This window comes from Monoraphidium neglectum (assembly GCF_000611645.1).
Source record: "Monoraphidium neglectum strain SAG 48.87 unplaced genomic scaffold scaffold00924, whole genome shotgun sequence".
Lineage (NCBI taxonomy): Eukaryota > Viridiplantae > Chlorophyta > Chlorophyceae > Sphaeropleales > Selenastraceae > Monoraphidium > Monoraphidium neglectum.
The window spans coordinates 5423-19350 of NW_014012704.1; the positions used below are offsets into that span (position 1 = coordinate 5423).

Genomic DNA, 13928 nt, shown 5'->3' on the forward strand with positions numbered 1-13928 from the left:
GGGTGGGGGGGGGGGGGCGGTGCAACGCAGCGGTTCACACACCTCACACGCCGCTTGAAGACCGTACCTTGAGGGCAGCGGGGGCGTTGCGCTGCAACAGCAAAGGGGCTGATTGTGCTGCACAGGCGCGCGCTCTGCCAGGGGAGGCGCCGTCGCTGGTGGCATTGGAGGGGGAACGAAGCCGCCGCGTGGCTGGCTCGCTCACCGCCGCCGCCCACTTGCTCCATGCTTGTGGTGCCGTCGGGGTGGACGGTGTCATCCACAATAAGCGTGAAGCCGCTGTGACGCGCGGCGCGTGGTGACAGCGCACATGGGTGTTAAGTCCAACCGCGCCAGCACCACAGGCAGCGCGTGCATAAAGGATTTGAGGCGGGGGAGGCAAGCGGTCAGGGGAGGGGAATTGAAGGGCCCTGTGCATGCTGCGCTTGTTCGCTTGTTCGGGCTTGTGGGCTCATGCGTGGGCCATGGGTGCCGTGGGCATGGGTGGCAATGTCACAAGGCCTTCGTGCAAGCGGTGGGAAACCCTCGTGTTCAGCGGGGCAGCAGGCGGCCAGCATGCGACGAGCGCAGGGTTGAGCGCACCAGAAGTCCAGGCCAGCAGGTTGGGCGGCCATGGCGCCCGATGCAGATTGGCCCGCGTGGGTACTGTACGGTACTTGCGAAGCGGGCGCAGCGCCAGCGGCAGCTCGACCTGCTTCCCGGGCTGGCCACGAAGGAAAATGTGCGCCTGGCTGCAGTCACAGCATAGTCGATCCTCTGTGCTCGATCCGTATCCTTTGCAGCTCTGGGCACACCAATCAGCCGGCGCTCTGATCGACCTCGAGTTGAGCAGATCACAAAAGAGGAGAGAGGAGCAATGGACAATTATGTGATCAATGAAAAGGGCGAGAAGGTGATTGGACCAAGCAGACGGCCGGATGGAACACTGAGGAAGGAGCGGCGGGTCAGGGCAGGCTACACCCCGCAGGATGAGCAGCCGGCCTACATGTCGGTGGGCGCAGCGGTGAGAAACGGATCTCATCGTGCATACAAAGCGGCGATAGCGCCTGGTGATGCAACGTTAGCGGCTGGCCGCCCCGTGCAATGCACTGCTATGGGTACTGCTTGCTGCCCAGTCGCTGCGTCAGGCGCGCTGACCGAGCGGGCTGCATGCACGGCGCACCCGCCCCGTGCTGTCACTGCATGCTTCCTCGCGTGTGAGCTGCGCCACGCCATGCTACGCCGCGCGCCTGGCCTCACACCGCAGTTCAAGGTGGGCGGACCCCGGTGCCCCGGCTACGACCCCTCTGCAGGTGGGCGGCGATGATGAGTTGCCTCGACATGCGTGTTGTGCTCCCGTTCCCATGCTTCTGTCATCGTGACCAACCAGCAGGCGGCGGGTGGCACGGCTTGACCGCAGCGTTTTTTCCCCTTGCATCCCTCCGTGTCACCACGGCGCAGACAGCGGGTCGGCATCTGCAGCAAAGTCCAAGGCGGCCAAAAAGAACGAAAAGCGCAAGGCCAAGAAGGCTGACGGGCATGACGAAGATGCAGCAGACGCGTCCGCCGCCCCGTCAACCAGCACGTCCTCCGCGGCGCCGGCGGCCAACGGTAGCGCGGCGGCGGGCGCGAGCGCCGGCGGCGGGCAGGCGGCGGCGGCGGCGGGCGAGGCGGGGGCAGCGGCGCTGAGCGGGCCGGCGGCTGTGGTGGATAAGCAAATCAAGGCCCTGAACAAAAAGGTGATTCACGGGACTCATGTTTTGTCCCGGGCAACAGGCAAGCGCACAGCAGTCGGGTGGAGAAGCTCTTACGCACCTTGGTTTGTGTCAGCTTGAGACGCCGCCGTTGACTCGCAGGCCCTGCGCAAAACCTGCCTGGGCTCCCACCCCGGCCGCCGAATTTTCACAGGTGCGGCAATGCCAGTCCCTGGCGACGCGCGAAAAGCAGGGCGGCGAGCCGCTGACCAGCCAGGAGCGGGAGAAGTTGGACAAGATGCCCGGCTGGTGGGTGCGCCGCGCCGCGCCGGGTTCGGTGCTCTCTGCGGACGCGGCGGCGCCGTGGGGGCGGCGTTGCAGGGGCGCGCGTGGTTGATTGGCGGTCACATGAGGAAGTTGCCCTGGTCGCGCGAGCCCTGCGGTGGATGTTGAACCGAGTCATAAGGGGAGCCTGGGCCCCTCCCCAAATGCTTTGACCTGACGCGTCCACCCGCCGTGACCAAACCCCCCAGGGAGAAGGAAATAAGGGACCTCCAGAGAATGATGCAGCAGCTGACGGCCGGGCAGTGACGTCACCGCGTCGCGGGGCAGGGGGGGTCGGCGGCACCAAGGCCATTGCGAGCCCCGCGCGCCTGCGCGCGAGCGACTGCTCGATGCCCGCTGGCGACGACGGTGCTTGTGGCAGCAAACCTTTTTCGCTCGCTCTGTGTGTTGCATTGCCTTGCTGTCACTGTCGTGGTGGTGTGTTTGCATTGAGCTCGTTGCACAGCAGTAATGTGGATCTCGTCTCCCAAAAGCGTCTCGTTATTTTCCGGCTTTCCTTGCGCCCCCGGGGCTCGCAACCAGTGGCGCTTCCTTTGGTCCTGCGCGCACGTTCAAATCCTCGCTAGTAACACGACCCTGCGCGGCACACCCTAGATTTGTCACCAGCGCCAGGGGCACTGGGGCGGCCGAGACCCCTTCCGAGGGCTTCAGACCCACCATGCCCACCCCAGCACACTGCAAACCCTGTGGCGCCCCAGAGCAGCGTGCCGGCGCTCGCCGGGCGCCCCACTGCCCCACACCCCGACCGCCCTGCGCGGGCTGCCGCATCCCTAGCCCGCTCCGCAGACCGCACGCTGACAGTGGGCAACCCTCCGTCGCCGATCGCGCCGGCTGCCTTTACTCATGGCCGCCTCCCACTCTCAAGTCATTGCTGGCGAGCGACGTCATCAGCACGTGGGCGTGACGCCACGTACACTCAAGCGCGGGCGGCGCTTGGAAGCCGGGAGCGCAGGAGCTCGCGGCTGTCCGATGCAAAGGGCGGGCCCGCAAAATTCTGGGCCGCGCTGGCGCCCGCAACCGCCGTGGGGCGGCGCGGGGCCGACAGGAATCAGCGGGATGGGATGAGGCCCGAGCCCGGGAAAGGGTCGAGGGGGTGGGGTGATCTGGCACTGCGCCTGCGTACGCGACTGCTTCAAAGGGGCGCGCCATGCGGCGCGCGCACATGCTCATTGTATGGTGCGGCCTAACCGCCCTTGGGCGGGGCGGTTTGTGGAGCTCGGGCGCAGGCGGGGTGGGGCATGCCGGCCGGTGCGCTATTTGAGCCTGCCCTGCGCAATGCGGGGGTGGCGACGCCTGGACCTGCGGCCCTGAAGGCCGCCGCGCGCGACAACACACACAGAGGTACGGCGGAGGGGGGGGGGCGCACAATGCGGGCGGAACGAAATGCGTGCAGAAAGCGAAAAACAGGGTGCGCGTTTGGAGGCAGGCACGCCGGTGGGCGCCCGGGCGCCAAGCGGGTCTGCCAGAAGCAGAGTACTAGAGCGAGGTGGCGCGCCAGGCCGCCGCCCCCTGCCGGCGCGCGCCTGGCAATTTGGAAGGGCGAGCGCGGCGGGCGGGCGGGGCGCGGCCAAGGGCGGGGGGCGCGCACTGCTGCGGCCGTGCCTGAGCTGCGCTGCGCGCGCCACTTGAGATACCAACCTCGGATGCCAGCCCCTTGCGAAAACCCCAGGGGCAGCATGGGCGGAGGGATGCCTTGCCCGCAGGGCCCTGGCTGGGGAAAGGAGGGGGACGTCCTCGCAGCGCAACCCAATCGAACCACAGGCAGGCCGGCGGCCGCGCGCCCACGGGTCACCCCAGGCGCAGCTGCCAGAGCCCCCCTGGCGCATGCCTGCTATCTAATGCGAAAAGGAGCCGAGCATCAGCATTACGCCACCAGCCTAGCCACGGTGCGGCGCACAGCTGCAGTTGCGCTGATCGCCGCGCACCGCGCGCCCGCGCTCCGCACACTTCGGCCTGCGCCGAGCCGCTCTAGGCGGGCGCGCTGGGCCAGTCCACGGGGCGGTCCCACTGGGTGACGTTGCTGTTATGGTTGTGGTAGTAGGTCTCTCCAGTGTCCTGCGTCTTATACGCCACCCAGCCGTTGGGGCCCTGCACGGGGAAGCCCGAGCGCGCGTACGTGTCCTCGCCAGCGGGCGGGCCGCCGCCGTAGGGGCGCCCCGCGTCGCGGGGGCCGGCGTAGCCGGGGCCGCCACCCTGCATCTGCTGCTGGGGGGGCCCGCCGTACCCGCCGCCGGGGGGGCCGCCGTAGCCGCCGCCGCCCTGGGGGTAGCCGCCGCCGCCGTAGCCCGGCTCGCCGTAGCCACCGCCGCCGCCGTAGCCGTCGTCCCAGCCCTGGGGATGGCAATCAGCATGGATGACGGGCGTGACTGACGATGACAGCGGCAACATGAAGACACCCGCCCCGCTGACACAGCCAATCGCTCCGCGTCACTGGCATGGCCTGCCACTGCGGCTGCAGCTGTCATTGTTCATAAAAAAGCCGTGGCCTGGCGGGCGCGCTCGACTCTCAGAGGTCAGGGTTGTGGGAGCCGCCGGGAACGGCGCCCGATGCCGCATACCCAGTCCGCCGCATGGCAGGGCGCCCACCCCCATGCGGCGCCGCATCGCGCGCCGCACTGCCCCCACACCCATGCACCCCGACTCACCCCTCCCCGGCCGCCCATGCCCATGCCGCGACCGCCGTAGCCGCCGCCGTACCCGCCGCGGGGTGGCCCATAGCCAGGGCCACCACCACGGCCGGGGCCCCCGGGGCCGTAGCCCATGTCCCCACGCGGCGGCAGGGTCCTCAGCTCGTGCTCTCCATGAGCAAAGTTGCACCGATCGCCGAAGCGGCAGTCACCGTTGGCCCACCTGCAATTCCCCGGCGTTGGTTGCACAGATCGCCCGTGGGTGCGAAGCGATGCTCGTCCCCGAGGCCCGCCCGCTGAGCGCAAAGCAATCCAATCTTGTTACAAAGACAAAAGAGACAGCCACCAGCCCGTTATAGGGCGCACCTTTGGCAGAGCTTAGTCTTGGCGTTTTCGGCTGTGCCCCTGAAGCCACGGCGTGCGGCAGCAGCAGCGTCCTGGCCTCCATCGGCGAAGGCCTGCCCACGCTGGGAGGGGAAGGCTCCGTCCATGATGATGATCTGAAGCGTGCAACACACGTCCTGGCTCGCAGGCCTGGGATGCTAGGGCCCGCCTATAGACCAATCGACAGCTTTCAGCTGATCCAGCACGCCCTCGGAGGGCGTGGGGCTTGGGTTGAGTGCGTCGCGAAGGGACCAGCCTGCTAAAGGCTAAGTGATGCCTCTAGACTAAGGCTAACGAAACTATATCGTCCGCCCACAATTCCATCGGGGCGCCTGCTTTAGGCCTTTGCGAAGGTGGGACCTCGCCGCGGTATGTGATGCAGGCAGCTGCGTGTGTGGCAAGTGCTCCACCAAAAAGAAGCCAACCATGCGACCGATCCGGTATCTACACAAGAAGGGGCCCACGGCCCTCCCGTCGTTGGGGAACGTGACTGGGATGTTGTCTACCAGCAGGCAGTACTTCACCCACCTCGCTGCTCATTGCTCCATGTAAAGTGCACAAGCCAGCTGTGCTGACATGCGCCACTTTACAGTGCTGAACGCAACATACACAGTTGCTGGGGTGAACGTGTGGTCCAAGTGCAGGACCCAGGTCTCACAGATGGTCATGTCCATGAACAAGTGGCAGATGGTGTGTATGTGAGTCTACCCAGTCCAGGGGGCCTTGATGCACCTTGAGGTACACGCATTTGCAGACGACGCGCAGCGGCGCAATGAGGGCGCGCTCGACGTCATTGAGCGGTGGCATGGGGAAGCTAGGTAGGCCACAGTCAAACCGGACGAGGGACTCCAACGGGATACGCCCAGCCTTGAGTGCGCGCAAGCACGTGGCACAGGTGTCAACGTATCGTGGCCGTTCAGGCGTTATTGGTGCAGGGAAGGTTGCGTCGCGCAATAGATGCCGCGCCTCAGCTGCAACTGTAAGTGTGGCGCGGGGAGAAGAAATTGAGAGGCGGGGAAGACATCAGATTTGAGTGGGTGGCCCGCAGAGAACAGATAAAATTGGGGGGTGAAGGCGCTGAGAACAATAGGATTTAGGGTTTACATGTCAAGATGATTTGCATGGAATAAATTACCCCTAAAAGCTTGGTTGTTTACAGAAGCAAGACTGCATTCAATGCACCACGAGGGGCAGTAGCTGCAGTGCTAGTGTGACCGCCCACCTGCTTGGCCCGAAAAAGTGACCATCCCTTCCCCGCGTGGATTGTGGGCAGGAAAAATGGCAGCACTGCTGGCGCCGATGCCACCTGCGAGCAAAGCAGGGGAGCAGATCAAGATTAAGAGTGTCACAACATCCATCGTCGCCCGCTTCTGGAGCCATGCAATTCAAAGCGTTAACATTGTGCAACCCGGACTCAAAGGTCAGGCAGCAAGCTAAGCTGTCAGCAACGCTGTTGTAACCACCCACCTGCTTGGGCCGAAGGACTGGCCATCTCCTCCTCGCAGGCAGAGGGGTGACAAGCAGCGCTGCCAGCGATGCCACCTGCAAGCAAGGAGCAAGGGCACGAGTCATGATTTCCCTCCATCGTAGGTTGAAGCAAGTACAGTCCATGCACAACACAGCGCATGGACGTGACGGAAGCATCAGTAAATGTGGGCATTCAAGGCAAGCCCATGAAGTGATGGCAGCACAATTGGGTGCGGCTTGTGGACATCATCACAGCAAAAGTTTTGCATCTAGTCAAGAGCACTTTCCCTCGAGGAGCCTTCCCGGTGCTAGACGCTTTGAAGCTCAAAACCATATCCCCGCAAACTCACCCTCAGCAACGACCACGCCCCCTGTGGGTGGTGGCGGCACCCCGCCTGAAGCAGCATCATGCTGTTGGCCGCAAAGGTTGCATGTGAAGGCCTCGTGATAGTCAGGAAGGATGGGGCGCGGCTCGACTGCGCTCACGTGAACATGGGTGGGATGTGGGGATGGAAGACTGAGACACCATGGGGACAGAGTACCATTTAACTGAAATACAACGATTCACGACCAATCAGCCAAGAGCGCTTGCAAGCACCTCCAAACCACCCCCATTTGCATTGCAACTCACAATGGATCCCCTCCATCCCCATTTGCATTGCAACTCACAATGGATCCCCTCCATTGAGAGGCAGTAGCGACGGCCCTCAAACCAAACCGCGGTGTGGCCAGAGCGCGGCAGGCAAGGCGTTGGTGGCAGGTCGGCGTCCAACAGCTCCAAGTGCGGAAGCGCAGCCAATAGATGGCGCGTACACTTGCTGAACGGCAGTTGCTGATCGCACACGGCACAAACACGAAGCGGTGCGTGCGCCCACTGCTGGCGCCGCAGCTGAAATGAGATGCACGAGATGCAGCTGTTAGGCGCCTCGAACGGCGCTTCTGTTGCCTCTGGATCTAGCCCGAAGTCTGCGCGCACACGAGCCAGGCAGTGCTGCAGCATAGCTTCAGCTGTTGGTGGCGCTGCAGCCTCAGGTGGGTGATCTGAGGTATCTCCACCAGTTGCCAGCGCTGCAACTGCCTCACTCATGACAACATCTGACTGAGCCAAACTGGCACGGCCAGATGCGCGCTGTGCACGCAAGCGCGCACGCACAGCAACCATCTGTGCTGCTTGTGTCTCCAACCGCGCCTGGCGCTCCTCCCGCATCTCTAAGGCTGCATGGCTCTTGCGTCGCCGCCGCTTGCTGGCAGCGCCTGCAGCCAGCCGCACCTCCATCTCCTCCTGGGTTGCGTTGCTTGCGGCGACTGCGCGTTGCTGCCGCTTGTCTGCAGCTGCTGCACCAAGTCGTGCCTCCCTCTCTTCCTGCGCCTCTTCTGCGGCACATCTGGCACGGCGCTGCTGCTCGCTGCCAGCGGCTGCGGCCAACCGCGCCTCCTCCTCCTGTGTTTCTTGTCCTGCCCGAAGCACGCGGCGCAGCCGCTTGGACTCAGCGGCCGCCGCCCGCCTATCTCTCTGCCCTTCTGTGGTGTCGGCTTGTTCGCGAGCTGCACGACGTTTGACGCGCATATCCTCTTGCCAAGTGTCAGGCCTGAGCAGCTGTAGCAATGGAGTGTCGCTGCCTGTTACACGCGGGGCCTGCTGCGCAGGCGGCTGATCTTGTGATGGCTGAGATGGTATATGTAGTGTTGGCTGCTGCACAGAGCCACGATGGGCCGCTGATAGCCGTGCCACCAGCAACTGCGCCTTGGCTGCCGTTGCGGCGTCATCTGCGGACAACTGCGCCAAGGGGCCCGCCGCGGCGGCTGACTCACCCGGTGCTGCAGGTGCATTCTGCACCAGGTCGGCTGCCGCAGCTGCCTCCATCATTATTCTACCCCTGCAAACCCTGCCAACACGCCGATGTGACTGCTGAAGTTGCAACTGTCCATGTCCTTTGGATGTTCAGCTGGCCGTCTCGATGAGCGACTGCGACTGGTAAGCTGGAAAGCTGGTGCGAAAAGCTTGTATGACGGTAGATAGATGGCTTCATGGAGACCTGCCCCTTGCGTCTTTCGAATAACTCGTATCCCGAGGGACACTTTCTCAAGCGCGAAGGTTTAGGGTCTGAGGCTATCCTTGCAGCCGTGGCCTTCCGAAGCCGCAGTAAAATCTCGTTGTGCTGGAAACTCGCTTTGAATTGCTGAAAAATCATACGAGGCCGAGGAAGCTGCAATACGACAAACGCACCCATCCCAAATCACCGGTGGAGACGACTTTCAGCCCTCGGGGCCTCCCGAGCCCCCTACCAAGTCCCACACGGCTTCATAAGTCACGCCATACCATAAAAGCAGCTTGCATGCCTTGTCAAAGCCTCACGACGACAGATACACGGCAAATCGCTGGGCAGCTTCCCAAAGGAAGCTGGGAGGAAGTGGACACACAGACGGACTCACGCTACTGCACGCAGAACGACATCCCTCCGTTGGGCGCTCCGCTCCCCAACTCCGGGAATCAGCATTAAGCGTTTCGTCATCTCTTGGTCTGTGGACGTGCCTTGCCTGCTACGCTAGGGTCCGGCCGAGCAGTCAACTGTGAGCACCGCAGCCACCCGAGGGCCTTCAAGTGGTGCAGTAGCTCGTGAATGTCCTGAACACATCTTGAAATCCGGGATCCGCCGCCGCTGCGGAGGGCGGCTCGCAACCGGCAACCCAACACAAGGAGCAGGAGCAGCGGCAGCAGCAGCATCTATCCTAGCGAGCGTCCAGGGCCGAGGGGCCCACGTGCGCCCCGCCGCAGCCATGGACGAGATAACTCGGTCCCTGAAGTCGTTCAGTGAGGCGATCGACGGCACCTTTTCAACCCTCGCCACCAAGGCGACGACAGGCATCGCCACCGGCCTCAAGGCCGCCGTCCCGCTCCCTCGCCCGCCCGCCGCCCGCCAACCGCTCAACGGCGGCGCCGCCGCCGCGCGGCCGGCGCCGCAGATCACGGACGAGGAGCGGGAGGCCGCGCAGAAGCGGTCCGACGCCGCGCTCGCGGCGCTCGACCAGGGGTACTTCTCGCAGTCCTTTGACCCGTTGGCCCACGAACTCGCGGCGCTAGCGGAGGACGCCAAACAAGATGACGTGGACGCCGTCGTGGAGCGACTAACGGCCGCCGTGGACGTGAGTGGGCAGGGGCATGGGGTGGCGGCGCCGCTGGCATGCCGCCGAGCGCACCGGGCGCGCGCGCATGCGGTCTGGTCGTGCTGTTTTGCACTGGCTCGCACCTGCCATGCGCACTGCCTGCGGGCCCGGCATGCTGCGAGGCGGCTGATGCCGACTTCATGAAATGCCATGCGCATGGCCCGATGTCAGCAGCCTGCCCCCGACCCCCGCGGGGCCGGCCCGCCCTTTTGTGTCATGATGTGTTGTGGGCAGGTGGTGAGTGCCAAGCTGAAGCGCCACGTGCTGAAGCACCAGGACAAGCTCATCCAGGGCGTCACCAACGTCACCAGCGTCGACGGCGACGTAAAGGTGGGCGCCCGGTGACGCGCCCCGTGACGCGCCCGGTGACGTGCGCGCGAGCGCAGTCGGACTTCTCCTTGTGCCCGCGCCCGCAGTGTGCAGGCAGTCCGGTTGCCGCGGGGCGGCCCGCGGCCGCCGCCGATGCGGGGCGCCGCGCGCGCCCTCCATGCAGGCGGCGTTCGTGATGGTCCAGGCGTCGCGGCAGCAGCTGCGCATGGCGGCGGAGGAGGTGGCGGCGCAGATGCAGGTGGTGGGCGCGACGCGTAAGAAGCAGCGGCTGATGGGGGCGCTGGAGCTGGCCAGCAGGGTGAAGCAGGCTCGAGACCTCCACCACTCGCTTAAGTGCGCGGCCGTTTGACCATTGTTTGACCGGGCCGGCGTTAGGATCGAGCGAGAAGGCCGCCGACCGGGGGAAACGCATGCGGATCTGTCGTGGATGTTGTAGCTGCAATAAAGAAAGGCAGCGTGGGTGGAACCAGGCGTCAAGTGTTCTTCCCCATGTCTGCCATAGCACACACGACATGGCATCGCACGCAAGCATGCACCCAACCACGCACTCTCACACAACGACGCACCGACCCACCCGTGCATGCACCCATGCACCCCTCATGCACTCCGCGCACCCCCATGCACCGCCATGCAGCCCATGCGCCCTGTGCACCCCACACACTTCATGCATCCCTATCCTTCAGGAGCTACCAAGAATCCGGCGAGTTTGGCGAGGCGATCCTGCAGTGCGCGGAGTGCCACCAGCAGCTGGACGCGGGCGGCCCCCTGGCGCAGCTGCGCGCCGCCCCCGAGCTGCGGGCGCTCGTGCAGCGCCACTACTACGACACCCTCGCGCGCCTGGACGCGGCGCTGCAGCGGTGCTGCGCGGAGTTCAGCGCTGAGGGGTACAGCAAGGTGCGTGGAGGGGGGGTCGTGTTCCCGCCCGCCGCGCCGCGCCGCGCCGCCGCCGCTCGCGGGCGGCGTTGGTGGGACGGTGTATACGCCCTCGCTCGCCAGGGGTGGGCGCGACGAGTGTGGGTGGCGGATGACGGATTGGTGTTGATGCGTGGCTTTGAAACCTTGGGTTTCACGTGGCAAAGGGATTCGCCTGCTGCTCCAACCAGTCGGCGAGCCTGTTTGGGCACTGGCTGAGCCCGGGACCCCGCGTGCATGCCACCTCGGCCTCCTGCAGATGCTAGAGGGCTACCTGCTGCAGGGCATCGCGCCCGCGGCGCTTGCGGGCAAGGTGCTCACCGCCTTCAAGGAGACCGTCCACGACGCTGCAGTGCGCGTGGTGAGCCGGGGCTGCCGTCACGTCCGCGCATGCCGCATCGCTACAGGCGCTGTCTGACGGCATGTTGGCGATTTGTGGCGTCTCACGCACCTGTTTGCATACAGCCTGCGGCTCTCATGACGCCTCGACGCACTCCCTGCCGCAGGTCAGAGGGACGGTCCTGGCCTCAAAGGCCGCCGCGGCCGACGCGGCCGCCGCCCGCGCAGCGCAGCTGCTTGACGGCTCCGCGTCCTTCCCGCAGCTCTGCAGGCAGCTGCCCGCGGCCGCGGTGCGGCCGTGCCTGCAGCAGCTGTCGGAGCTGCTGTTTGAAATCGTGGCCAGCTACCAGCTGATGGCTGAGTTCCATGAGGCCAACCAGCAGGCGCAGGCGCAGCAAAAGCAGCAGCATGGGGAGCAGCAGCAGCAGCAGCAGCAAGGCGGCGGCGCGGACGGCGGCCAGATGGAGGCGGTGCAGGCGGCGACGCGCGGGCTGCTGCAGGCGGTCGCGGGGGCGCTGAGGGCGGGGCGCGCTGAGGTGGCGGACGCGGCGGCTGTGAAGCTGAGGGAGCTGCTGCTGGTGCCGGAGATGGCGAGGGGGGATGAGGTCATGCAGGTGTGAGCAAGCGGTCTGTGTGCGTGCACTTGACATGCAAGTGATGAGTGTGTGTGTGTGTGTGCACGTGTGCGTGTGTGTGTGGTGTGTGTGTGTGTGCGAGCGCGCGTGTGTTTTGAGAGTGATTTGAGTGCGTCAGGGGCTGAGGGAGGCCTGCAATGCTTGGTTGTGTGTGGCAGCTAAGAATGCAGTTATCAAATAATTTGCAATTGTGAAAAGCCCCAGTTAAACGTGTCAATGGATGATTCGCGCCGTGCGGCGCAGGTTGTCGGCTGGAGCGAAGCGCTGGCGGCCGTCGGCGACGCCTTTGTGGGGGGCCCCAGCGGCCTGCGCACCGCGCTGACTGGCTGCTACGGCGCGCTGCTGGAGGGGTGAGGGCTTGGGGGCGTGAACCACTCTCAATGCATGTGTTTGATGGCAGCCTCGCCCTGGCTCTGTGTTTCAGCACAATTGTGAGGTCACCTCCCACCACTGAATGCCATACTGTACATTAACTCTCCTCATCCTCGCTCGGTTCACAGCTACCACCGCTCCAACATGGAGAGCCTGCGCCACCTGCTGGCGGCGGAGCAGTGGGGTGCCCTCCCCGGCGGCGGCGGCGGCGGCGGCATCGAGCGCGCCGTGCGCGCGGGCCCGATCGCGGCGGCGGCGGCGGAGTGGGCGGGACGGGACCTGCAGGGGTGGCTGGAGAGCGGCAACCCGTTTGCTGGTGGGCTACTTTCAGCGCCCGCTTTCCTGACAATTGGCTAGTCCTGCCGCCTCTCATACCAGGAGCTGGTCCCTCTTGGCCTATGGGGGATATGCGCACCGGGGGCCTGGTGGCGCAACACGGGCATGTTGCGGGGCAGAACGCCAGCTGGCTGGCAGTTGATGGCACGGCAAAGCGCCACCCCTGATTAGGGACTTGGCGTCCCGGATACAAAAGCCACTGCCTGAAATCGCCTTCAACCGCACCATCGCGCCGGCCCCAGGCATTCAGTCCAGCGCCGACTTCGCAGCAGCCGGCGACGTCGCGCCCGGCGGCGCCGGCGCCGTGGCGGGGGCGCGCACATCGACCGCGTCGTCGCGGCGCGTGCTGGCTTGGCTGCGCAACTACGCAGCGCTGCTTGCGCCGCTGCCGGCGCAGCGTGCCCAGGTGCGGATGCGAGGAGGAAGGGTTGCCGCAGCCCTGGAGTTGAGGTGCCGTTGGTGTTGCTGTCGGGTGCCTCAAGGCAAAGCTCAAACATCGGTATTGTTACCATCATGATTCATATCAACCATCCACAGTAGTCGATCCCAGGCCCGCCTAAACCTCGAGCCCCCCATGTTACGCCGCGTCGTGAACACACGTCCCTCTTCCCGACATTGCGCCTCCCCCCCTTGTTTGACCACCTCCGCATCGCCCCGTCCCTCCCGTCTCTGACACCAGGCGTGGCGCCACATCAGCGAGCTGTTTGACAACTACCTGCTGGCCTGCTTCGTGCTGTTCAGCGGGGTCACCCTGGAGACGCTGGCCTGGCAGGTGAGGCCACGGCGATGATGATGTCATGATGACACCCACGCACTACATATGATTCGCCGTCGTCCAGGCGATCGAACCATGGCTGCGGCTCGCTGTAGAGGGCGCTGCACCCCCCCAACGCCGCGCCGGGGGGCCGTTGGGGCGCTGGCAGCGGGCGAGGGCGTGGTCTGGGGTTTTCCTGGCCCCTCTGCTGGCGTTGAGGGCCGGGTATCGGGTCTGTAGACTTGAACAGGCCGTGCGAAAGGAGGCGTACTCGCGTGCGCACTTGCGCGTGCGCGCGCGCGCACACACACACACACACACACACACACACACACACACACACACACACACACACACACACACACACACACACGCCCCCGCGCGCGCACATGCACACACACATGCATACACACAAACATATGCATACACACACATGCACACACTCGAATGCGCACGCAAACACAAACACACACACGCACGCGCGTGCAAGCACATGGCTGCACTTGCACGCACGCCTGCACGCACGCCACCTCACGGCTCCCGCGTGCGCCCGCCCCTCACTCCCTGATCCATCACCCCCCCCCCCCCC

General features: G+C 65.1%; 4 protein-coding genes across 4 annotated transcripts in view; 2 read left to right on the plus strand and 2 right to left on the minus strand.

Annotated features, from left to right (window-relative positions):
* Positions 1–614, minus strand: part of MNEG_5944 (26S proteasome regulatory subunit T6) — a gene marked incomplete at both ends in the record, with an annotated part of 5939 nt that extends 5325 nt beyond the window's left edge. The window contains 2 exons of the mRNA XM_014045577.1: positions 206–279; positions 583–614. Coding sequence (XP_013901031.1) covers positions 206–279; positions 583–614 — 106 coding nt within the window. The remainder of the gene's footprint in view (positions 1–205; positions 280–582) is intronic.
* Positions 615–856: 242 nt separating this feature from the next.
* MNEG_5945 (hypothetical protein) lies at positions 857–2264 on the plus strand (the record flags this gene model as incomplete). Its single annotated transcript, XM_014045578.1, has 5 exons — positions 857–892; positions 1247–1292; positions 1441–1718; positions 1888–1982; positions 2207–2264. 5 exons carry the CDS (start codon positions 857–859, stop codon positions 2262–2264), a joined length of 513 nt encoding a protein of 170 aa, XP_013901032.1.
* Positions 2265–3986: 1722 nt separating this feature from the next.
* On the minus strand, positions 3987–5136 carry MNEG_5946 (RNA binding protein; the record flags this gene model as incomplete). Its single annotated transcript, XM_014045579.1, has 3 exons — positions 3987–4349; positions 4664–4868; positions 5012–5136. The coding sequence occupies 3 exons, from the start codon at positions 5134–5136 to the stop codon at positions 3987–3989; spliced, it is 693 nt and encodes a 230-aa protein (XP_013901033.1).
* A 4138-nt stretch (positions 5137–9274) lies between these two features.
* MNEG_5947 (hypothetical protein) lies at positions 9275–13375 on the plus strand (the record flags this gene model as incomplete). Its single annotated transcript, XM_014045580.1, has 10 exons — positions 9275–9640; positions 9896–9991; positions 10155–10324; positions 10675–10885; positions 11163–11264; positions 11410–11856; positions 12121–12227; positions 12378–12565; positions 12828–12991; positions 13265–13375. 10 exons carry the CDS (start codon positions 9275–9277, stop codon positions 13373–13375), a joined length of 1962 nt encoding a protein of 653 aa, XP_013901034.1.
* Between the last annotated feature and the right edge of the window lie 553 nt (positions 13376–13928).